The 25,806-nt window shown below is 39.6% G+C and overlaps 2 protein-coding genes across 5 annotated transcripts; one reads left to right on the plus strand and one right to left on the minus strand.

The window, feature by feature from the left end:
• ppp2r3c (protein phosphatase 2, regulatory subunit B'', gamma) lies at positions 1-14,124 on the minus strand. Of its 4 annotated transcripts, none has more exons than XM_088297917.1 (14): positions 13,955-14,124; positions 12,389-12,513; positions 12,138-12,242; positions 8,105-8,217; positions 7,161-7,258; positions 6,116-6,186; positions 5,744-5,876; positions 5,287-5,406; positions 3,529-3,584; positions 2,456-2,531; positions 2,126-2,262; positions 1,360-1,497; positions 1,178-1,237; positions 1-1,110 (listed from the first exon to the last, which is right to left on the minus strand). In XM_088297917.1, exons 1-14 carry the CDS (start codon positions 14,010-14,012, stop codon positions 916-918), a joined length of 1,485 nt encoding a protein of 494 aa, XP_088154043.1. In that variant the 5' UTR covers positions 14,013-14,124; the 3' UTR covers positions 1-915. The 4 variants fall into 4 exon arrangements, with proteins under 4 accessions (XP_088154043.1, XP_088154117.1, XP_088153959.1 ...); XM_088297991.1 differs by having other exon boundaries at positions 13,838-13,970; XM_088297833.1 differs by lacking the exon at positions 13,955-14,124 and adding an exon at positions 12,608-13,560.
• An 11-nt stretch (positions 14,125-14,135) lies between these two features.
• Positions 14,136-25,086, plus strand: prorp (protein only RNase P catalytic subunit). The gene is made up of 10 exons (XM_088297693.1): positions 14,136-14,869; positions 15,042-15,180; positions 15,310-15,544; positions 15,668-15,954; positions 16,846-16,893; positions 17,021-17,153; positions 20,935-21,045; positions 23,346-23,494; positions 23,584-23,782; positions 23,850-25,086. Exons 1-10 carry the CDS (start codon positions 14,479-14,481, stop codon positions 23,976-23,978), a joined length of 1,821 nt encoding a protein of 606 aa, XP_088153819.1. The 5' UTR covers positions 14,136-14,478; the 3' UTR covers positions 23,979-25,086.
• The last annotated feature ends 720 nt before the right edge of the window (positions 25,087-25,806 follow it).

A 25,806-nucleotide genomic window follows, 5' to 3' on the forward strand; every position in this document is an offset into this window, starting at 1 on the left:
TTCTGGAGAGACATTTATTTCTGCAAATTCAGAAAGTGCGTATACTTTTATAAAGCAAAAATGAGGAATACAGATCAAGATGTAAACATCTTGACGAGAGGGATCAAAGCCATAGAGTGTTGAGGGGTGCAAATATCTAACACAGTGGTCCCCAACCACTGGTACGCGGCACAGAGACAGAAACCTCAGAACATTTTTTTTTTCGCGGACCCTATATATGCCAGACCCTCACAACCCCCCACCTTGTCGATTACCTTCCAAATGGCAATATACGTAGGGCTGGGTGATATATGATTGAGAATCGTGATACTACAGTGACCAACTGTGAGCATAATTACTGGATCAGACAGTGGCCAGTCCAGCTTTTGCTTCTCAACTTTGGTTAACAAGTTGAAGATCTAAAAAATAAAGTACCGTAATAGTAAGTAAACTATGACCGGACAGGAGAAGTTCCCCACCATCACTTGTGGGGAGGTATCTCCAAAGCGACACGGAGTAAATGACATTCAAAAAACATTATATTGCAAATTCTTTATTCCTGAGGAGGCAGATTTTAGTAGTTTAATGTGTTGTTTTATACTTCACATTTATTGTCATGTTTAGTTAAAAAAAGGATTCTCTATTCATCATCATATGGAAAGCGCTTTGTTGCAGTTCCAGCTGTTGTGAAAAGCGCTATATAAATAAATTTGTATTGTATCTTTTTGTCATTTAGTTTTAAAAAATGAGTTCATATTAATAAAATGTTCACGTATTCAAGTTACCTTTGTTACCTTCAGTGCATACGCTTCATATCTGGCAATTTAAAAACAATGTAACACCACAAACCGTTTTCATACCGTCACCTCCGTGAAAAACATTTTTGTATGAACCGTCTTGTGGCAAGAAAAGATTGGGGACCACTGACCATCGTGTTTAGGAGTCATCATTACTGGCTGTGTTGGTGCTGTCACTCTCATTGGCAACACGCACCTCTCGGTTCTCATATGTCCAGAAGCCATTGAGGTCAATTAGGATACTGGTGACCGTGTCACCCTGGCAACTGTTCACCAAGTCCTGGAGTGTGATCTTATAGGGGTCTTTGGGCTTCACCATGTCAAAGATCTCATCCTGGGCACAATGTACCGTTAGAAATTCCTTAACATGAGCAGAATGTACGGGTTGTGTGCAAGACTACCTTGACATCCAGGAAGGAGACAGGCACTTGACAGTGCACTTTCATCTGGTCCTGGATGCCCTAGCAACAAAACAAACAAGAAATGATAGTTCCAAAGGCATAATTATCACACGACATTCACACAGATTTTGATAAATACGAATCTTAATCATATAACTTGCTTGATTGCGTTTAATTTTTACCCTGAAGAAATAGTTGAGGGAGAAGACATTGAGGTATCCTTGATTATCCATGTCTAAAAGTTTAAAAATATACTGCAGTGCTGCTGGCTCCTTCTTGTTTTCCAAGGCCAACACAAAGTCTAAATAAGTCTTGTAATCCTGGAAAAAAAAGAAAGAAAATAATTCATTCATTTGGCACTTGTAAAAAGTCAGTCTCATAGTATTAGAATAGAATAGAATTCAACTTTATTGTCATTGCACGCAACAGAGTCAAGAGCAACAAAATGTAGTTTGCATCAATCTAGAAGTGCTTTGAAAGTTGAGCAAAAATAAATACATTTACAGTAGTGCAGTGAGATATGTTTTCGTAACAATAGAACACATCTCAGCGAAGTACAGGTACGTTGTGGCAACCAAGATGATACTTACTGATCTACATTTTTTTGTAGTGATCTTCTCAATAATATTTGTATGACTATGTTTGTTACATCATGGGGTCTGGCTCATTTACTTTGGTTCCCTTCACAATTTTTGATCATGGAAACGCAGGGCTCACCAAATTTTTTAAAATTAAAAGCTACTGACTAACGCGAAGGGGTTAAGTTTGATGCACATTTTAGATGGAAAAAAAAGCCTTTATATGCCATTATTAATAAATAATATTCATTTACGTGCAGACCCTGTGGTAATGCAATTCATTGTATACATTGTTAAACGGAAGTCTCCTACTTCCTGAGAGAGGGGCTTTAGTGTGTGTTAATGGCAGTAAACAGTCCAAGAAATGTACCATTTCTCCGTCGTAAGTGAGGCACTCCTGAAACACTCGTTCAAGGAAGACTGAGGTGAGCGTGGCTGTGCCGTAGCGTGACAGCTCCTCCTTGCTTAACATGCCGTTATGGTCCTTATCCAGGTTGAGGTACTGTCCTGTCACACAGGCACAAAAAATACAGCTAAGAAATATCAAATCTAAATCCAGCATGTGTACCGAGAGGATTAAACCATTCCGTTTTTGAAGGCCACTTTATGCAACGTAATGAATACAAACTACATGTCCATAAAATATTCAGACACTGGACAAAAATGATTTGAGAGAATAAACACACTGATGCTCACTCACCATAGACTCTTAGAGCTGAAGGTGCAGCGAACCAGTTGGACTCTTGACTCTCCTTCGACAACTCCTCATCTCTTAACTGTAAAGACAAAAGGACAGGCAATTTTTCAGGGCTGTCAACAATAACATGTTAATAATTAGTTGTTATTTCCCAGTCCCCTTAAAGCAACAAGTTATTTATTATTTTGTCTACGGCGATTAACGCGTAACATTATAATTTTGTTTTTCTGGCTCCAAAGTTCGGTGTTGTATTTAACAAAATAAAGGCATTTGACATTGCGCAAAGGCATCTATGTAGCGCAATGTTGCTCTAATAAATATAATACGTGCATTTGGGAGAATTGAGGAGTGCAGGTTAGTTTAAATCAACAAAAAGGGCAGAAGACCATGGGTTGCCTCATGTTTTTTTGGGGTTTTTTTTTTGCTTCACTCTTTAAATTTGAAAACAGAAATTTACTTGAACTTGTCAAAGTCCAACATGAAACACTAGTGCCACCTAGCGGCAAGAAAATGGACGTTTAATACAATGACATTACCAAGTGCTTCACAGAGATAAAAACAGTTATTGGAAAAGAGCATCAAATCAATGTTTTACACTCTTGTTAACATGAATAGTAATACATTATGAATTACTTTATGGATTACAGAAACATTACTTTATTAATGAATAAAAAGATACGGCAATATTTGCATAAAGTAAAGCCAATTGTCTTTGTTCACGTTAACAAGAGCAGTAGTCCCCGACCACTGGTACTGAATGGCTCAGGGTCACGGACCAGTACCAGAGGCCACACAGCCAGCCTGTTCCACTCATGCAGAAACTCGGGTAATTCTTGCGAATGCAAAATATGGATGGATGTTTGTCAGAAATTAACCACGTATTTATCAAATATAATATACTGTACATAAAAAAAGGTTGGATTGGCAAACAACTTGAAAACATATGCTTAATTAACTGTTAAATTATAATAACAGTTAATTAGCAGAGCCAGCATTGGTACTAAGAAGCACTTGAATGGTATGAAATTGTACAGGTCTGTCAACAAAACTGAATTAAAAAGAAAATGGCAATTTACCTCTAATAAATCATCCAGAAAACTGCAGGCCAAAATGTCCTGGATTTTAATCTTTCCTGAAAATGAAAAATATGGGTACAGTGAATACAGAAATTACATATTTAATATGAGCACAGTTCTTCAATATTGTTTTGAAACGTTAACTCTTAGAACCAACATGATCTTTAGTCCAACCAGTTCAGTACGTCAAAAAGAGAGAAGGAAGCTTGTTTTGCTTTGCTTTAAATCGATCATTTTCAAACTTTCATGTATCCCTGCGCTAAGCGAAAAAAATAACAACTGTATACTGTATATGAACACTCATCCCTCATTATTATTATTCTGCTCAGAGCCTTATCCCAATTGACTGGATGAGAGGCAGGGTACGCCCTGGTAAAAAAATTGCCAGTCAGGATGGCACATATCCTGTATATCAAGGGTGGGCAACCTTTTTGATCGGCGGGCCACAATGGGTTCTAAAGTTTGACAGAGGGGCCGGCCCAGGAGCAGATGGATGGAGTGTTTTGGTAGCCTCACCTCATTGGAGAAAAAAACATTTAATTTTAAATGAAAGTGAACAAAAGCATTAGGTCAATATATAGGACTCTGAAAAACCACAGTATTTTCGGGCCTTAGTATTCGGCGGGCCAGATTCAAACGTTTAACGGGCCGCATGTGGCCCCCGGGTTGTCGTTTGTCCACACCTGCTGTAGATAGACAACCATTCACATTCGCATAGATGCCATACTGGTGATCACCAGCCTTCTTGTTTATCTTATTCATTTGCAAAAAGCAATTCTACCATTTTTCGCTTCACAGGTACCATTCAATCACTGGGGTTGGACAGTGACGAGACCTGTGTACTTGCACTCCATCGCTCTTCCGCAGCTACTGAAATTGAATTCTGAGAAGTGAGTGTCAAAATACTAAGCGTCCATAAGTGTTCATGCCCAGTGCTAATCTAGTGAAAAGTGCAGTCTCACAGTAAGCATGGATGTTTTTTTTTTTCTTTTGATATTTTGGTCGGCAGGCATTGGAATAGGCGTCCGGGCCGTGGGAGTGAACACAGCCGATATGAACACAGGCAGTCAAGAAGGCTCCCCTCAATCCCTATATATTCAGCGCAGGAGATGCGCACTGGAGATCGGCACGGGAACCTGCAGAGGATGTAATGTCGGTCACTGTGAAGTGAGCACGTGGACGCTGCCTTCAAACCCCAATCATAGACTTCCGCCGGCATGAAAATGAGTACGTGCCAGTTTTAACACTGAGTGCATGTGCGCCTGGCTAAAATTAGGCCCATAGTGTTGAATTTACAGTGAGAATCTTGGAGAAAATTAACTAAATTTCCTAATCTTACAACTCAGTTTCAGGTTTATTGAACTTCACTTTACGACTAATAAATTCAATGTCAAATTATACGAGTGAGATTCAGTTTTTCAATACAGTGATTCAAATTAAATTCAAATCATGTGATTTAAATGTAGTTTTTAAATATAATTATTTAGGCTTTGAGTGGATCAGGATTTTTGGATTCGATCAGTGAGTTTGGAAAAAAAAAACTACTTGATTATGCATTGGAAAAAATATATATATATAATTCACACCTAGAAAAATATTCAAAATTAATGCTGAAAAAATTGTACGTTTATAAAATCTCCTTTTCTACATTAATGGAACCAAAATGTATGAACATGGCCAGTCATTCTGGGGCGCTTTTGCTAAAACTATTACTATCTTGGTTCAACAGTTGTAAACAAGTCACTTACACTTACTTACCAGCTATGCAAAGTCGCCTGCGCCTGCTCCTTTTTACTTCGTATTGGAAGCGGATTGTCTTGTAGAAGTCCCACAGGCCGCAATTATTAGTTTGTCCTTCACTGTTCGTCCACTTTTTACCTGGCATGTGCGTGACGCACATGTGCCGTAGTAAATATATTCACAAAGCTGTTTGGCTTTGGTGTGGCTGTATAGATTTGTCCCCATCCATGCAAACTGTCGTGACTTTATAAGTATTCACGTTGAGAGATGATCGCACTGATATATCGCACAAATTATGACATTACAGTCGATCAGCGAGTTTGCATAAAATACAAAATATGGACTGATTTCGATCCAGTCAATCATATTGGTGTAAAGTCTACAATTATTCAAGTTCAGTGATTGAAACTGAAGCATAAATTATTCTAATTCCAATTCTGATGACACACATATCGACCCATAAATAATGTCTCACCAGTGCGAAGCGGGTCAAGGAAGAAGAAAAACTTGCGGATAGCAGTACAGACATAAAAAGAGTAAAAAGACTTCTCCAGTCCATCCAGCTGAGGTAGCGTTGGGATTAAATCCAAGATATAGTTTTCCAGATCCTAAAAAGAATAAAAATCAATATTTTTCTATCATAAATTATCACCCATCCATTCATTTCTTTTTGGCTTCAACTCACACAAGCATGAAAAGAACATGCAAACTCCACACAGGACAGCTGGAGCTGAGATTTGGACCAATGTACTGCACTGTTTATTATTATTATCATCCTCATTATCATCATTGCATTGTACAGGTAACAGACTGCTCTATCACCAAGAATTAAAGGGGAAATACTTACAGACTCTCTGAGGTAGCCCTGTCCCGCCACATCATAGAGACTGAGGCCTATCCGGCTCTGATACAGCCATACTGCAGACACATAGAACAGGGCTTTTCAGACTTTTGGGGATTCAGGGGACTCTGAGAGGGGTGGGGTTTTTTCCCCCTCAAGCCCTCTTCATAATCAACGCCAAGCACTCTCTGTGTCATAAGGGTGGCAAGCTAGGAAGAATAGTGACACAAGTCAAATGAAATCCTTTCCGCATAAATATCAGAGTCTGGATGAGGGGGGATTTGAACCATTTCAAGCGCTGGAAAGTTGATGTTTTTTGGGGGTTTATTTTTTATTTAATATATTTCAAACCGTGTCATTAGATACTCCTTACAGTGACAGCCTTCTGTGGGGACACGACAGTTCAGATTAAGTTTTTAAGACCGCGACCTTTGAGGATAAATTGAATGGACGACATTTTGCTAGATGTGTGCAGAGAGTGGGGCGCTTGAGATATAGGATGACAGAGGTAGGACATTTGTGGTCATTTACTTTGGGGGATTTCAATGCTGACAGCACACACAGTTATGAAATGTGTTTTTACACACCAACGGCAGTTTCATGTGGTATGTTGAATGACTTTGTTACTTAGACACTTTAAGCTTCTTTTGAAATTGTGAGTTTCTTTAATGCGTTTACTGCCAGCAAAACACAAACAGGCTGAATAAATGTTGCATCCTTTGCTTTTGAAGTGATCTGAAGGCAGCATAACACTCAGCGAATCAAACGCTAGTGACCCATGCTGCACTAACTTTGAAATATAGAAAAGTTGTAATAGTAACAGTGTCAAAAAAATATGTATATACTTCTGTCAGGCTGATCGCATGTCCTGCCTTTCATTGCTAACTGGGTGAAGCTATCAGCGATGTTACTTTAGACAGGTAATTTGTAAGTTTTCATCAGTCCACTTTAAAAAAGACTATAATGTCCTTTTGTTTGTACCCGGCAGCAACATCATCTTTGTATTTTTGCTGAAACGAAAAAAAATGAAGACATAATGAAAAAGTCATACCTTTCCTCATGACGTAATTGAAGAACTGCATGATAGAGATCCTGCCGTAGGGGTCGCTGTGGAGCAGTTTGGCATACACTCTGGCTGTGAAAAATTTGCTGGCAAAGAAAGGGGGGAAATGATTCATTCTCAATGCAATGATCTTACCGCTTATGTAAAAAATCTTATAACTCTAGCTATACACCAGCACAGATGTCCAGGTAACACCTGAGTAATATAATACTCCCCTATTGGGCTTAGTTTTAATAACCCCCTTTTAAAAGCAGTCGTTTAGACATAGTAAAACAATACGTAGCATAACAGTTAGCTGGAATATGCCCCTCCATAAAAGAAAAAAAAAAAAACATAAAAAACACGGATTTTCTTGGAACTATGAATTTGATATGGTCCAAGGAATAATCCATAACAATTTTAGTGAGACAGAGGATTTGGATAACGGTATAGGTAGATACAGATATTGACTTTCACTATTTGAGCCACTATGGCATCAGTATAACAGTCCTTCTCCAGACCTTCACACAGTACTGTACATGTGTGTAGAGGAAAATTTGATTCTTCAAATTTTATTTTAACTATATTAGGATTTAAATGTGTCTTGCGTGATAAATGTGCTTGATTGGTCCAGTTAGTTTTCACACTAGTAGGATTTGTTCCACTTTACGCAATATTACTGATGTTGTTGTGCCGTAAGCAAAACGGTAAAACGTGCGTCTTCTTGGCTCAATAAATGTTTGATAATTGTTACACTCACCACCACAATTCCATACAGCCAAATACAAGGATTGTCTCAAAAACTGTCTGCATACAAAATTAGCAGAGCACTTGACCCTTTTTTGCCAGTCAGTCCCCCGCCCTCCGGCTGCTATCTCGGTACGGTTCCGGCCTCCAGCCTTATTAATAAAAATCATTGGCCGATAACGCCTGTTCTGTTTCTTTGAACTTACTCGCACTTGGGCCCAGCCAAGTCGGCCACCTGCAGGAAGGCTTCGTAGTTGATCATGGCCTCTTCACTATTCACTGGAGGCACCTGGTGCTTTTCCAACAGAAACCACAGATTCTACAGAGAGATAGGTGGATTAATAGAAGGATGAAAAATAGGTAAGACTCGTATGCGTTAGTGTTAAGGAAAAGCAAAGCGTGTAGCCCAGCAGTCGGCAACCCGCGGCTCCGGAGCCTCATGCGGCTCTTTCATCCTTATAATGCGGCTCTGATTGGCTTGGGAAAATAAATTACTACTAAAATTTTTTTTTTTGTATTTAATTGAAGTGTGTTTTATTTGTGTTAGTTTTTATATTCTTTTAGTTCTAAATTTGAAGATTATTGTGATCTTGAAATATTAAAATATTAATTAAATTATTTGATATTATTTTTTCGTCGCTCAAAATAGACGTCACACTGCGGAAGCTGGTGTACCCGCTGAAACGCCGTCTATTTTGAGCGACTTTCAACCCCGGCAAAGCCAATGGAGAAATGTAAGAAAAGAAAAATATCTCAAGAAAATAGAACATTCAATGATGCCTGGGCAGATTCATTTGCATTTACCTCGGGCGAGAGTGGCCTCCTACCAGTATGCCTAATTTGTGGAGAAAAACTGGCTAACAATAAACGGTCAAATGTCGCAAGACATTTTAACAATACACACAGAGCCTTTGCTGAAAAATATCCAGAGAGAGAAGAGAGGAAAAAAGCTGTTTCGGAACTGATGCAGAAGGCTGACCGGACGAAAAATCAATTCAAGAAGTGGGTGAAGTCTGCAAATTCAACTAAATATGCAAGCTTTGTGGCCGCTCAGGAAATAGGCAGGCATGGGAAACCGTTCACAGATGGGGAATACATGAAAGAATCATTCCTTAAGATTTCAGAACACTTATTTGCGGACTTTAAAAACAAAGACGAAATTGTGCAGAAAATCAGAGAGATGCCTCTCTCTGCGAAGACTGTCAAAGACAGAACCATAAAAATGGCAGAAAATATCACAAAACAGCAAATCAAAGACATCAATTCAGCAGCAGCGTACTCAATCGCCTGTGATGAGTCCAAAGACAAAACGGACATTGAACAAATAGCGCTGTTCTTCCGATATGTGAATTCTGCTGGACCACAGGAAGAAATGGTTGAGCTGATACCACTAAAATGCCAGACACGGGGGGAGGACATCTGTGAGGCTGTGCTTGATTGTTTACGAGCCAAAGAAATAAAAACAACCCACCTCGTGTCGGTGGCTACCGATGGGGCACCGAGTATGACTGGAGCGCACAGGGGCTTTGTGGCTTTGCTGCAGAAATCACTGGATAGAAAGCTGCTGACTTTTCATTGCATCCTGCACCAAGAGGCATTGTGCGCGCAAAGTTTTCCTCCAGAATGCACAGAGGTCATGAATGTTGTTATTCAGATTGTCAATAAAATAATGGCAAAAGGTTTAAATCACCGCCAGTTCCGTTCATTACTGGATGAGGTGGAGAGCGCATACTCTGATCTCCTGCTGCATAACAGAGTCCGGTGGCTGTCCAGAGGAGAGGTGCTGAAACGTTTTGCTGCATGTCTGGGAGAGGTGAAAACTTTCATGAGCAGCAAAGGGCTCACCTTTCCTGAGCTGGAACAGCCAGAGTGGCTGGAAAAACTCCACTTCATGGTGGACATGACAGCGAAACTAAACACGCTGAACACAACGCTTCAGGGGAGAGGAGGCACAGCGCTGCACATGCTGGAGGAGGTGTTGGCGTTTGAGCGCAAACTGACAGTTTTAGCCAGAGATTTACAGAGAGGCACACTGTCTCACTTCCCCTCTTTAAGGGAGTTCAAACAAGCTCACGGAGTGATCAATTCAGAGTATTTGCAGTCTGCAATCACCACAATGCAAGCGTCGTTTGGTAAACGATTCCGTGAGTTCAGAGAGGAAAAAACCACATTGTCCTTTCCCGTCACTCCCCTGACCATTGATCCATCCCTGCTAAACGTGACTGCATTTGCAGGTGTAAGTCAACCTGCTCTGGAGCTGGAGCTGGCTGACATAGCTGACAAAGACATTTGGGTGTCCAAATTCAAACGCTTGACAGAGGACCTTGAAGATGTTGCCCGTCAGAAGGCCACTCTTGCTCAGAATCACAAATGGAGTGATATTGAGAACCTCCCGAGACCGGACAAACTCATATTTGAAACATGGAATGCCATCCCCGACACCTACACGAACATGAAGAAATATGCCTTTGGAGTCCTGTCGATCTTCGGATCCACATATGTATGTGAGCGGCTATTCTCCACCATGAACTGCATTAAAAACAAACACCGCTTACGGCTCACAGATGACAGCTTACAGTCCTGCGTAAAGATGAAAGTGACTTCGTACAGCCCCGATTTGCAGAAGCTGTGCGCAGAGGTTCAGGAGCAGAAGTCCCATTAACCAGGTAAAATAAATATGTATGCAGATATTTTGCAAATATTTAATTTTCATTGTTTAGTGACACAGTGCTTTTTCCCCCAATTTATTTTATATATTCAGGTCAAGGCTCCGCTGCATACTTTGAAAGCCCAAGGCGATATAAGGATGACGGCTCACGGATTTTTCCCTTTTGTTTGCTGCATGCACAATTTAAATTCAGCTTTTTAATTTATTTGAAAGAGACATTCATTGTTATTATTTTTCAAGAATTCAAAATGTTCAAAATGTGTTCATTAAATGAATAAAATGTAATTTTCTCTGTAGCACGTGGATTTCATAAGAAACATGCTGCGGTAAAGTAGTAGAAGTTTTTTTTTTTTCATTTTAGATGTGCGGCTCCCAGTGTTTTCTTTTCCGTGGAAATCGGGTTCAAATGGCTCTTTCGGTGTCAAAGGTTGCCGACCGCTGGTGTAGCCATACAAGAAAGCATGGCTCTAGAGACAAAGAATATATCATACACATGCACTGGAAGCAGTGCAGCCAAGAGAAACACTACGAAATGAAGAAAATAGAGTTTTAGTTTTAGAATTTAGGTTAATGGTATAGGTAAAATGCCTTACTTTCCCTAACTTCCAGTGACTTAAAAAAAGTGAATTCGTTCAAAACGAAGGCATCAAGGGATTTCTAGTTTTGAAAGATTTGTTTTCGTGCTCTTATGACACGTGGTGTAAATTGTACATAGAACACTATGGGCTGATATTTGTGCCACTAGAAACTGAATATTTGAATTGAAGACTGAATATTTGAATTAAAAACTGAATATTTGAATTGAAAACTGAATATTTGAATTGAAAATTGAATTATTGAATTACAAACTGAATTATTGAAAAACAACAATTGTATATTTATTGTTTATTTTAATCAGAATTTTCCATTTACAATTCATGTAATTCAATAATTCAGTTTCCAATTCAATAATTCAGTTTTTAATTCAAATATTCAGTTTTTAATTTAAATATTCAGTCTTCAATTCAAATATTCAGTTTCTAGTGGCACAAATATCAGGGGTGCCTCTGGGATGACCAATGGATTCCAGATACATAGATCTCCTCGTCTGCCAATCTGGCACAAATATCAGCCCATAAAACAGCACCTTTGTTTTTAAGGCCGTCAAGTTTTTCATTAGTATTGCCAGCCGCCATTGCATGGAATATCAGATATGAAATATAAGCTACGCCAGGTAAATTTGCGGTGAACTAATCAGCAACCAGCTTTGCTCGTGTCCGATGCTTGGCGCCTTCTAGAGGTCTCTTTCGGTCCTGCAAAATCACAATCAAAGTAACACATGGTTGTGGATGGCGGCTGGCAATACTCATTATAGTTTACGACCTTCAAAACGAAGGTGCTGATTAGCCGACAAGGAGATCTATGTATCTGGAATCCATTGCTGTAATATATAATAATTATATCGAGGAAATAAATAAATAAAACATTCAACGCTACATCTCAAATCGCCTTCTTTTGCATCCTGAGTAGGTTTCCTGGGCTTCATCCTGATCCCTAGCCCTTTGAAATGTTTTTTGATTAGTGTGTGCTACCTGGAGTTCGTCATGGTCCAACAGTTCTCGGCTCTTCCTCTGCAGGAAAACTGCTCTAGATTCTTCTCTCAGTTTCTGGAGCAAAACTTCATCCTCCGCTGGTAGCTGTCAATTAACATGAAACTCTTTTTTAAAATAGCGTACCTTTAAAGTGTACATATTAAACGCGCATTTGCTGCTACGTACTAAGAATATATCAATATCAGATGGACGTCAACGAATAAGTAATCGTGAGGAGAGCGAGTCAATACCCTGAAGTAGAATCGAGGAATGTTCTTGTAGGATTTGTTTTTGTCACTTCCGCCCTTCCATTCAGAATAGAATTTGCCAAACAGGTCCATTTCTTCAGATTTCTTTTCCTCTAGGCTTCTTTCATCTGCACAGCAACAAAATGTATTGAGGAATATGACACTTATCGTCCGTAAATTTGAAACGTCAACTGGCCCAAGGCAGCTAGCATTATCACTTACCTCTGTTTGAGTTTGCTAGCCTCCTTTTTAGTATGTCCGACCAATCAGTCCGATTTTCTTTAGCCATGTTTACGCCCAAATTATTGTTAAAACTACATCAAAATTGTTTTTACTAGTGACGGGTCGTCTGTGTCGAGACTCCGATACGTGAGCGCAGCGAGTGTTTGAAGCAGGCAGCGAGAAAATGCACTGCAGTCAAGCCAGCCGCCACTCTTATTTTCAATACTCTGCAACATGGTGCGTTACGGTAATGCGCCGAAAGCGCTTGTTGATGGCCACCTTCAAAATAAAAGCTGTGAAACTCGAGTATGCACGTCAGTGGTTTTGATTTTAAATAATGTTATTAAACTTCTCTTTTCACCCAGGGGGAATGCAAACTGACTCAGAATTGCACCAAGAAATGCTATGAATTGAGATAGAAAGAGAAATCAATGTTAACTGTAGATCAATAGCTGATATTACAACTGATTTAATAAAAAATAATAACAAATTAAGTTTTCGTTATCCCGCTACCAGACTACTGCCGAGGCACACTAGGCCACCGAGGGTATACAACCAAGGTACTTTCATCAAAATCTGATGTGGAATTTCAAAATAAAAGGCCAAAGAAATATCAAAATATGACCGTTACACCAGATTTCGAAAAATCATTAAAAATTAGCTTTTCGTTATTCCACAACCAGACCAGCGCTGGGGCACACTAGGCCACGCCAGGTATCCAACCAAAGTACTTTCATCAAACTCTGATGTGGCATTTCAAAATAAAAGGCAGGAGAAATCTCAAAATGTGACCGTTATAACCAATGACGAAAAATCATTAAAAATTAAGTTTTCGTTATCCCGCAACCAGACTACTGCCGAGGCACACTAGGCCACTCTAGGTATCCAAGCAAGGTACTTTCATCAAAATTTGATGTGGCATTTCAAAATAAAAGGCAGGAGAAATCTCAAAATTTGACCTTTACATCCGATTTCGAAAATTCATTAGAAATTAAGTTTTCGTTATCCCGCAACCAGACTACTGCCGAGGAACACGAGGCCACCACAGGTATCCAACCAAAGTAATTTAATCAAAATCTGATGTGGCATTTCAAAATAGTTGCAACTTAAAACTTTATCTGAGTACATTTTTATCCACAACAATTAAAACAAAATGACTGAATTTTCCTTAATTCTTTCCATGTCAATTTCATGTCATAATAAGTGCAAAAAAAACGCTTCCTTGCATACCGTTATACTTTATGTCCACTTAGGGGTGCCAGAGCGGATTGAGCCACATTCGGGGCTTCGACAGGAGTCAAACAAATTACAGGGAAAACCTCAATGCGTCAAGAAGCTTTATCTCACCATCACTAGTTTTTACATCTCTGTTGTTGAAAATAATTGGACCTCGATGCCACCTCATATTCTGACACTTGTGCGATCACATGTGTAGATTGATTTCTTTCAAGTGTGCTTCCTTTTACATCAGTTCCGTTTTTCTGAATAAAAATGTATTTTCGAGAATTAGCGAGCAAACAGCAATGGAGGTTTTTCCTGTTTTGAAATTTGGCCGACTAATTTCCGGTTACTCTCTCCTGTCGAATGTTGATTGCGTCACATGTGCGACGTAGCTCACTGCTGAAGTTGCACAGGAGCTGAAAGTGAATTTTAGTCCCAACAGAGAATTCACGTGAAAGTCGTATTTATTTGTGCTTGAAAACAAAATATTTGTCAACCGTGTCTCGTTATTTTTTTAGTTACGGTGCTTTTACGCCTCGTGGTGTGGCGAAATACTATTCATACAGTTTGTTTCTAGGCGGAATTATTTTAAATTTGTAATTTGAAGGGCAATATTCAATTCAAACCATTACATAGGCGCGAATTTGGCCATGGTCTCCAGTGTGACATTAAACCTTAAACCGTGCCTTCTTCGTTCCGTGTTACCTTGTTTTAATCAAGGATCTTTCGCGTTCCTTGCGTTGCCTTCCGCACCACACATTGGGTGTTCCAGGGATTGGAGCTCCGGACCTGAATTGTGCAGAAACAACACTAGACAGACACATTTGCAGAGCAAATGGAAAAATAAAATCATTAGACGAAGGACATTTGAGTTGTGGGACAGTGTGCCAGATGGAGGGGTCAAGAATTTTTGGCAAAATCCATCTGTCCCCAAATCCGTGTTCGCTGCTGGGACGGCGAAGAGGACAGCAGAGATGCTGAAGAGGAAAGCTGTTTTTTTCCCAGAAGAGAATCATCATGAGGAGCCTGTGATGAGGAAAGGTAGGACAAATTCAATTTTCAAGAATCGATTCAGCATTACTGTGCTATTAGACACTTCGTGTAAATAAAATGGATGGATGGGATGAAAGATTTATTAATTTTCTGAGCTTGAGTTTGTTACATTATGGTTTGTAAGAAATGTGTACTTTATCAAGGCTGATGTGTTTTCCAGGAAAACAGCAACCTCCTGACCAGCCGCTATCTGTTGAGGAATGGAAGAAACTGAAGGAGTCCCTGGGAAGTCCGGAACGATTTGACATTGGAATGTTGTCTACACTGTTAAAGTCTGGGGCAGAGTTGGATATTGCCAAGTAAGAGGACTTAAGGCTTTCTGTGTGGCACAAAAGCTGTTTGTTATTTGTTTTTATGAGCTGCTGTCATTTGGCATTTAGTGTCAGTGATTCATTGCAAACGTTCTTGTATATTCTGCTTTGCCGTAGGTCCCTGCTGTCATTTGTTGCCACAGAAACAGGAACACTTTCTTATAAAATCCTATTGCAGTATCTGGCAATTTGTGTGAATGGCAATCATGACAAAGAAGTATTTGATGTGTACGATATTATGCGAGAGAGCTTCCCCTCTTTGGATACCGGCGCTTACAGTCTCTTTATTAAGTCTTTCAGCCGCACAGCCAGGTGGCGAGAAGCTCTCAGCTTCCTACAAGACCTCAAGAAGGTGAACAATCTTTGGGTAGTTTAATAGCAGTTTGTTGCAGATTTTGAACAATCCTCAGTAAGGTGCAGGCCAGTGCTATGACAGGCGCTGTCACGTTATCTTATTTGATTGTCATCCCTACAGGTTGTTACCCCATCACCACGCAATTACGGCAATTTAATTGCTGCAGCCATGCTTAATGGGTATCCAAGCACTGCCTGGGCGCTTTATGATGAATTATTAGCGAAGGGTCTGAACCCACAGCATGAGACTTGGACCTGTCTGTTTGAGAGAGCGAGTGTAGAGGGTGAAGAGTCCATGTTGATGAGTGAGCAGCAAGAGAGGCTGCTGGGAATTCTGCTGTACATGAGAAACAACCAAGTTTACCCGCAGCTGAGTCTGGCGAGCAGCATCAGGACCTGGTTTGAAAGGTACAAGACAGTGATGAAGATGATGGGTTGATGAAAATCAAAGTTTATGTAGCAGATTGTTGTGTTTAATAAGAAGTCGTACGGAAGTCCTCGACTGCCACGTGCTGTTGACATCACAGTGCTCATGGGCTCATTTTGCAAATGTCAGGGCTCACCTTTTTTCTGGGTTGGGTCACATGACGTTTGGCAGCAGGTGGCAGTCGACAACAACATGTCAGCAGTATGAGATGGATTAAAACAGTGGACTTTTCTGCTTGATATTCCACAAACGCATTAACACATTGGAAAGAAAAATTTGGATTTGACTTTCCCATTGCGAATTCATCATGACATTATTTTCTTTCATGCTCTAATCTGAGATTTGCACACCAAATCACCAGTTTGCTGCCTTCTGCAGCAAAACATGAATGATTTACCAAAAACTTAACAAATATACTGATAACATTTCTCTACAGCTTTGGTGAAGTAATTGGTTGTATAAAATTCTATGAAAGAAAATAGAGCATTTTGATACCTTAACTATAGTGCCTGATTCAATCTGAGATTTTTACAGCAAGTGTGAATAATCAAATGTATGGGGAAAAAAAACAATTGTTAATCTAGCATGCAGTAAAGCAAGTTGAGTAGAAATCACAAAATATAATTTAGACGCATGTAGCATTTAATTTAAAATAATAATTAGACACACAGGGAATTCTGTCACATTTTGACTTGATTCCTCGAAGGCCGGGGTGGGCAACTCCGGCCCTCAAGGGCCAATATCCTCATTGTTTCAGATGTTTCCCTGTTCCAACACACCTGATTCAAATAATCAGTTCATCAACATGCAGGACAGTGGCCCTCGAGGACCAGACCTGTTCTAAGGTCTCACGGTCTCTTCCCTCTTTTCAGTGTTCCACAACAGAAGTGGAGAGGTACTTGGAGCAGCATTTCGCCAAAGTAACTACACACTGCTCCTTCCCTCTTTTGACTAAAACCCCTTCAGAACAATCTTGTAACGTTTTTGAGGAGCTGAACACAAAACTGAGGTAGCTAATGCTATGTATGCATATTGGTGTGCGTGTAGGGGTGTGTGCAAGAGTTGTGGAACAGAGCTGGAATCCATTCAGTTGACTGCTGAGGAGTACCAAAAGCTGAGAAACAGAGTCATGACTGACATCATCCAGGGACGTGATGTTTTCAACAAGACCACGCCTGAGGTCAGTGATATTTGTCATGTTCAGGTCCTCTATGTCATTTTGAAATGGTACTATAACATATTTGTTCATCTTTTTTTAACAGCAATACATCCCTGTAGTCCTTTAAAAATATATGTATTTCATGTCATTACTTTTCAAAGTGAAATATTTAAATCCTAAAAGTGTACTTTTCTTGAAAACCCAACACAGCAACTGTTCATGCGCCTTTCTCCTGCTAGATGGCGTCTTTAGCCCATATGCAGCTGCAGTTGCTTCAGATTAGTTAATATACGATTTGCGTTTACAGTATCCGGACTATAAGACATGCACGCACGCACACACACACACACACACACACCCCCACGCACACCCCCCCCCCCACACACACACACATATATATATATATATATATATATATATATATATACATATATATATATATACATATATATATATATACATATATATATATATATATATATATATATATATATATATATATATATATATATATATATATATATATATATATATAAGCCGCAGCAACTCCTTTAAAAAAAAAATCAACAGCAAAAAAAAAATAAATAATACGATATACAATCAGAGAACCAACTGGAAACAACTTTGCTAATTAAAACAGATCGAAGAGAAAAAAAATAGATTTAGCTATAATTTTTTAATCATCTTTTAACTATAGAGCGCCCCTACTGGTGAAAGAAAAATCCACAGAAAAGCCGCATTGTTGTATTAGCCTTATGGTTCAAAATCTAGGAAAAAAGTAACGGCTTATAGTCCGGAAAATACGGTAATTGCAAGGGTCTGTTTTACCTTTTTGCCAGCTCGTGACTAATAATTTCTAAAGAAAATTAACCCATAGATAGAGCTATAAAAGCTGCACTTTCCAGGTAAATAATGGCTGAATGACTTTAGTGTGATGCTGAACAATATTCTTTGTGGCTTTTGAATTATTTCGCGTCAGAAACATTTTATAATTTACAGCTGGCATTTGTCTTCTGCAGTTTCTTGTGATTACCCCAAAAAATAATGTTTATTTAGTTCAAGTAAAAGACAGATGTATGGGTGGAATCAGTAACATTTTGTTCTCCATATGCCAGGAAAGCTTTTAAGAAAAAATAAAAAAATATTTAATGTAATTCAATCTCCTTTAATTGGATGGGAAACTTTTTTTTTAATTTTTAATGATTTCTGATGTACAGACATTTCCTGGTAACGAAATTATCACAGTACCTCTTACCTCGCTGACATTTAAGACCACAGCAGCTGTTTCAGACACTTCACGCCAGGAATCACTCTGACTCCATCACTTGATCAGTGTTTTTCACCTTGGGCAAGAGAGTCAAATTCCTCTCCAGAGGACCGGTACCGGAGCCCGAGCTGCGCGTGTAGGCAAACACGACTATACCTAGTCTAGTCTATCTTCCCTGCCAGAAAGGTGACATCCCGTGTCCCAAGAGTAAGCTTGTGTAGCAGGGGACCGGAGCGCCAAGATTCCTCTGGCCGCTGCCCTGCTCTCTCTTCACCCGACACTTTTGGCCACGACTACGTGGTGACCCCCAGATTTCAGTTGTTGCTGCTGAGGCTGGCCCAGACAGTTATTGTGTTTAGAGTGCAGTAACATTTTCACGCAGCGCTAGGTAGCTTTGAATATATCTTTTTTTTATTAATCATTAAAATCATGATCCTGAAACTGCATTTTATGTTCACTTGCATTGTTTTTGTCTGAAATTTACCAACCCAATGAAGTTGGGACATTTTGTAAAACATACAGAATAATAGAATGTAAAGATTTGCAAATCCTTTTCAACTATATTTCCCTGATTACATTACAAAGATGAGTTATTAATGTTCCAACTGATAAACCGTATTGTATTTTTGAATGAAAACTAATTGCTGAAGCTTTGTAGTTGGAATTTCCCCATGTCCAATTTTAGTTTCTCGACGGTGTGGGGTCTCTGTTGTTGTATTTTGCACTTTATAAAGCAGCACATTTACATTGAGAGGCAGGTCTGGGCTGCTTTCTGGCCAGTCTTGTACTTGCACTACTTAACGACGGAGCCACGCTGATGTCACAACACATGCCGAATGTGGCTTGGCATTGTCTTGTTGACGTCCCTAAAAAAGTCGTTGCTTGGATGGCAGCGGTTTATCCCAAAAGATAGAAATGTAATCCAACTAAATTGTAATTGTGAACGGTGTAGCACTTTTTTTGTCGAATCATAGTATCAGATGTATGCAAGTGCAAATGTATTCAGAGTTGTGTGTATGAATGTGTGTTGGAAGCTGTCATAATACCCACTGCAGCACAATGAGCTGGTCTCACATATCAACCGTGGAAAGTCCCTGGATAATTACACTCGGAGTAGACTCAATGTCTCTCGTCTTCCCTCCTCTGTCTTCACTACTTCCCTTTTTAGTTGATATATTTACACCCAAGCAATAAGATATGTTACAGTCTTAGCTATACACGCTCCAAGTTGGAAGATTTATTATTGTATGTGTTCAGTTGTTTATTCAACATAAATATAGAACGACAGGGCTTTGGAGAAACATTTTTTTTCTGCTTCTGTTACCCGATCAACATAACAAGCTTCCACTTTTTCATACCACGTTTTGATTGTGAGTGCGTGCGCGCAGTTTGACGTCCAGGGGAATTCACACAATTCTATTTCCACACCACTGCAATCTAAAAGTGAAAACACACACAATGTTCCCATGCTGGAGCACAACACGTTGTTTTCGCTTGCTGCAAAGTTGGACTTTAGTTCTTGTCACAGAATTTGACTTGCAGCTGCCCGAGATGGTTTCATTGGCCTCTTGCAGTGTCTTTTTTGGTTACCGCAGACTTTGTCCTTGCTTGAGTGGAAGCTCAACTAGTTGCTTTTCTGTTGCCGGTCCTTCCCTATGGTATGAGCTTCCATTAAATAGTAGGCAAGCCCCCTCTCTGTCCACTTTTCATACTTGTTTGAAGACACTTTTTTATCCTTGAGCTTTCGACTCAACATGGGACTCTCACTGTTTTTCTGCTGTTCTTCTGGTATTTATTGTTTATGTGTTTTAATTTCCCGCAAATTTATATTACACCATATGGAAAGCACTTTGTTACAGCTCCAGCTGTTGTGAAATGTGTTAAATAGAGAGAGTTGTATTGTTACAGATGTAACTATTATAAAATGCGCTATACAAATTAAGTTGTAAAGTATTTAGGAAATGCTAGTTTATGAAAAAAAAGCTTAAGTTTTGAAGCAAAAAAAGAAGTCTTCCCTGTGGTTTTGTTTTTTTTCCCCTCCTTTTTTCTCCGACAATATTACAGTTTTGAATACGGTTGGCATGGTTAATTTCGCAGACTGTTGTCAGTGTCAGGTGGCAATATATATTTGTATTGAGAGAAAGAAGAAACAATCAGCTACACTTTTATGTTTTAAATGGCCTGTGATTATTTAAATTCCATAATTTGACTAGTTATTCTCCCAGCCGGATCTCCGGCTCAACTCCAAACCACAAATAACAACAAACCTCTGAATTTTAAAAGAGAACTGAAGTTTTGTTCAGCACTGTACAAAATGATGCTCTGATGACAAAGAGTACTGCATATTTATCAGTATTTTCATCTGGTTTGGTTGATCAAATATTATACCTCACCAGCTTTTTTAAGCTTCAAGTCTATATTTCAAGCCATCCACCCAATCTGACTCAGGACCAATTGTCACTCTCCAATAGTCTGCGCACACACACACAGAGCATTCATCTATTGCATGATCAATTTACTTCTTTGCCTCCTCAGGAGTTGGAAAGGTTCAAGGCATTTGTGAAGATGAAGCCAACCTTCGATGTGGTTGTAGACGGTCTTAATGTGGCAAATATCAACAAGGACAGAAGCAGGAAGTCAGAGATGGTAAGGACACTGGCAAAGAATTTCATCCACGTTTAGCCATTTTAGTTATACAAACACAGTTATACCATTTTCAAAGGTAACTACATATTAGGGGCTTTTTTTTTAAAGGTCCCACAATGACTAACGAGGCATTGTATGAACATGTGTGTGGGAGGTGCCTTTTTAAAACAAGCCATTTTAAACTCCACTTTGCCTGCCCACATCCGTCTATTTCATTCTGTGAGTGTCTTATGCAGATTGACGTTAAATACAATGATGAGGCTCTATATTTAGTCATGAGTTGTCAGCCATCCATCCATCCATTTTTTTTAGACTGCTGAGCCTGATAAGTGTTGTGGGTGAGCAGCATCTCTTAGGAAGTTAACTGAACATTTTAAAAAATAAATAATTCCCTGATCTTATATTGCCCGGCAAAAAAAAATGTTTGATGTGCCAAAATGCTAAATATCGCCGCCGATTATCAGCCCAGTCGATAATCATCTATCCTTACTTATAATGTATAATGTTCACTGTGGTATGGGATGCATGACAATACCTCAATCCATGCAATTGCAAAGAAAATAATTTGGTTGTTAGAGCTGTTGGGTGCACACATTATTGATTTGGTGTACAGAATTAGAATGCGTGGCATTTTTTATTGGCCCAGTAAGTAAAAAAAAAAAAAAAAAAACCCCACAAGAAATTTGTTTCTGGTATTATGAATCGAAGTAGTATTACAATAACAAGCAACTATAACAAGAAGGGTACCATAAGTCCTGCAGTACCAAACCATGGTAGCTGTGCAAATGATGCAGTGACCCATACTGTAGTGCAATAATTACAAAAATGACAGTTTGTTCAGTTATCAATTACCACCTTACCCCATTTTGCCGCCCGTCCTTGACCTGGGCACCTTTCCGACCTTACACGTTCGTCCTTATTCATAAAAGTAATCGTCCTCCACCCCACGTCCGTCTTTGTCAGTTTAAAGTGATTCCGTCCTTGCATTTCAACCCTATATTAACAACAGTACAGCAAATATGTCGAGAGTTGAAATTGCAATAATCAATATTAGAATACTTTCACACAGAGTTGTGCAAAAATTGTCAAACTTTTGCAACATACCCATATGGAATTTTGAGTCAACTGGTAAAGGAGTTAATGGCAAGAGGGAAGAAGCTATTACAATGTCTACTGGTTATAGTGTTCCTAGTTCAATAGCGCCTACCCAAAGGAAGGAGCTGGAAGAAGAGTTGCTGAGCAGGATGTGGATGTCTTGGTTCTTGCAACGAGAAAGTCCTTAAGAGTGGGTAGGAGGTTACCGATTATTATTTTTTTTCAGCAGACATAACTGTCCTAATCTGCAGTCAGATTTTGTCCATTTTTGTGGTAGCACCAGATTATGATGGATGAGTACAGGATTGATTCAGTGACTTGTGCATAAAACTGTCTGAACAGTTCCTGTGGCAGGCCGTCCTTCCTCAGTAGCAGTAGGAAGTGCATCCTTTTCTGGGCTTTTTTCAGGATCGAGTTAATGTTACTGTCCCACTTCAAGTCCCAAGAGTCTGTAATTCCCGGGAACTTGAAGGTCTCGAATAGGCAACAAAATATATCAATATTTGGTACAATAAGAAATGTGTGCCATGTTAAGTTTAAATATTGTCTGACTCCTGCGATAATTCACTTGAGTTCAACATACAAGCACTAACGTAAATGTCTGAAACCTGCAGTGAAAACAGTCTAGAGGTGGACTAATGCGCCAAAGCTGCCACTAGGACGGTTTGGACTGCACTGACTAGAATGTCATTAAAATGAATATGCAGACACCGTAATATCCTACATTGCTTTTTGTGTGTCCCGTCCAATACATTCCACTCATTCAACACTGCCAAACTTGGACAACTCAAGAAGGATAAGGAAGACACAATTTGAGCACTGTTTAAAGGGCCTGAAACCGTTGACATGGAAATTAACATCAGCAAGAGAAGCTGTACAGACAAGTTTGAAAAACTTTCCTGCTAAGGATTGAGCGTCAGTGTGGAAAGGCCTCCAATCAATAAATCACAAACTACAGGAAACCACCCCCCTCCCCCCAAGTAGAGAACAATAAGTGACTGAAGTAGCATCATCATGAAACTCCTCTCCGCCAAGCTCCTGATATGATAAGCCAGATTCAATTTACATTTGCAGGATTCGTTGATGCATTTTCCTCACAAGTATCTGTGGCACCTATCGTGGCCAACTGATCGGCATCTAATTGCAGATGTTAAAAGAATAACGTGTGTGTATAAAGTAGGTTCTCATTTGTGCATGGGTTTCAGTTGCTGGCTGTGGTGTCGGAGCTCAAGCGACAGGGCTTGACTGTTCTGGTGCTGGGGAGGAAACACATGCTGCGGCCCTCTAGATCTTGGGACAGACACAACATGAACCTTATCCAGCAGAAAGCTCATTGCTTTTATACTGACAACATGTAAGGATTGCAGTACACAATGCTACATGTTGTTACCGAGCTATCTATTTGGAGCTATTTGTTTTTGTTTTTCCAACACTTTCCATTAGCTCTGAAGATGACCCCTTCTTGCTATATGCCACGTTGAATTCGGGTAACAATTGTCGCTTCGTGAGTAAGGACCTGATGAGGGACCACAAGGCTTGTTTGCCGGACGAAGCCACCAGGCGACTCTTCTTCAAATGGCAGAGGGGCCATCAGCTAGTCGTGCATGGACACGTTGCGGCAGGGAGGAGGGTCCGATTTCAGGTAAGGAGGAGACAGGACACGGGCGAGAATGTGTAGATACTTATTTTAAATGTGTTTGTGTGTTCAGAGTATTCCCAACGCTGACACCATTGTTCAGACCTCAGGAGGTACTTGGCACATCCCCTATGATGACACAGACGACAGGAGCACATGTGAAGTACCGCAGAAATGGCTGTGCCTTGCCAGAATTCCATGAAAACACGCTCATTTCAAATGGATTAGGGAAAAAAAATCCATTCATATAACTTCATCACTGCCCCGCGATTGGCTTGCCTCTTTCCCAAAGTTCAGGTTGGGGTCAGCTCTAGTTATCAGCCGCCCTAAAGAGTCGATGCATAATTAATTCATCATAAACATACCGTACTTTTGAATAGAAACATTCAAAGACTCTACTTTTCATGATCAATTTATAGCCTGGGATAGAAAATGATGTATGTCGCTGCAGTCTTGTACAATTTGCTAATAACGTTAACGAAAATTTGACCCATTTGTTGGAGCCTTCCATTTGGGAAAGCACTTATGGGGAAGACCTGTATAAAATTGCATGGTATATGATGAGCATGTACGTATGTTTAGCGTTGAGGTGCAGTTTTTAGTTTAAACAGACTTTGTCACATTGTCACGTCTCTGGGGTCAAGTGCAGGATTTTACCGACACGTTGCTTTATTTTCGCTGGAGGGAAGACACAAGTGGGTCAATAGAGGCGAATGTTTAAAAAAAAATGCTGTCTGTGGCTAGAAAGATTGGATTTAACCCAAAAAATCTGAATTGTGCATTATAGTGTAAATGTAACCTAACTTGCTAACATTAGCAAGCAGCAGAGTCATTGTTATTAAGCGCAATATGGACTTGCATGATTCTTATATTGCTCATTGCACCAAGCACATGCTTAGACCTACAGCACCAGGTTAGCCTGGGAAGGTTTTTTTTTTTTTTGACTTGAAACCCTTTTTATTAGATTCCGAGACCCCCAAAAATCTACATTCAAGTATGGTCAGCAAAAAAAAAGTTCATTTTTTACATACAAATGTGATCTTGTGTCTTAGGATACATTTATTTCAATGACCCTAACCTAAGTGCTTCCACGGATAAAGGAACTTTTACATCACAATGTACCATCACTGGTAAGCTATTTTTAGAACAGGCCCACGGGCTACTCATGTGGTCCGAAAGGGCAACACCAGGCGCCTGCAGTCACCCTGTTGGTGACCCCTGCACAACAATATGTAAATGTCATTTTTTATTATAGTTTTGTCTTTGTTGTATGCAAACATTCTCTCAAATAAAGATAATACGTAAATGCATTTAAACGTTTCTGGATAAATGTTCCAAAACAATGCATACACACTATACTAGCCAATGCTTCTTTGTTTTTGCATTTTAAGAATTAATATCAGCTAGACTCATCTTTGTGTGAGGGAAATACTTCCTAAAATTGTCATGAAAGGTTTATAACAGGTATTGGTGATAATGACTGTTATTTGTGGTTTAGAAAATGGATGGATAAATGATCTTTCTTAAATAAGTACATTTAAATATAAAGAGATGACAAGCAGGATACGACTTAACGACACTATGCATACAGATCAAGTACGAAATCACATCACTGTTGAAGTGAAACTGCCGAAACTCCCCTCCCTTATCTTGACTGAAACATCCTGTTGAGCAAAGATTCCCTTCTTTGGCGCACGAGAGGACGGAATGTGATGAACAGCTGAGTGTTCTTGGGAATTTCCTGTTGGCCCACACACCTCAAAGCTTCCTGGTTGACACGGCCTCATTCTGCACGCAAAATTCCCCAAGCTTCTTGTCGATGTGTGGCAGGTTAGTCCTTCCAGTCGGCCTTTCATGCGTGACAAAACATACCTGTCGCTATTTAGGTCCACAAAACCACTGACAGAATATCATTTCCCCTATTATTGCTGCCTTGATCGTGTTCCATTGCTTTATTGTGCTATGATAATGCCAGACTGATGATTTGGCTTCAACCGTGTTGCCTTTCTTCTCTGGAGTCACAAACACAA

The sequence above is a fragment of the Idiotropiscis lumnitzeri genome, chromosome 1 (assembly GCF_059441095.1).
Source record: "Idiotropiscis lumnitzeri isolate Australia: NSW breed Sydney's pygmy pipehorse chromosome 1, RoL_Ilum_1.0, whole genome shotgun sequence".
NCBI classification, from domain to species: Eukaryota; Metazoa; Chordata; class Actinopteri; order Syngnathiformes; family Syngnathidae; genus Idiotropiscis; species Idiotropiscis lumnitzeri.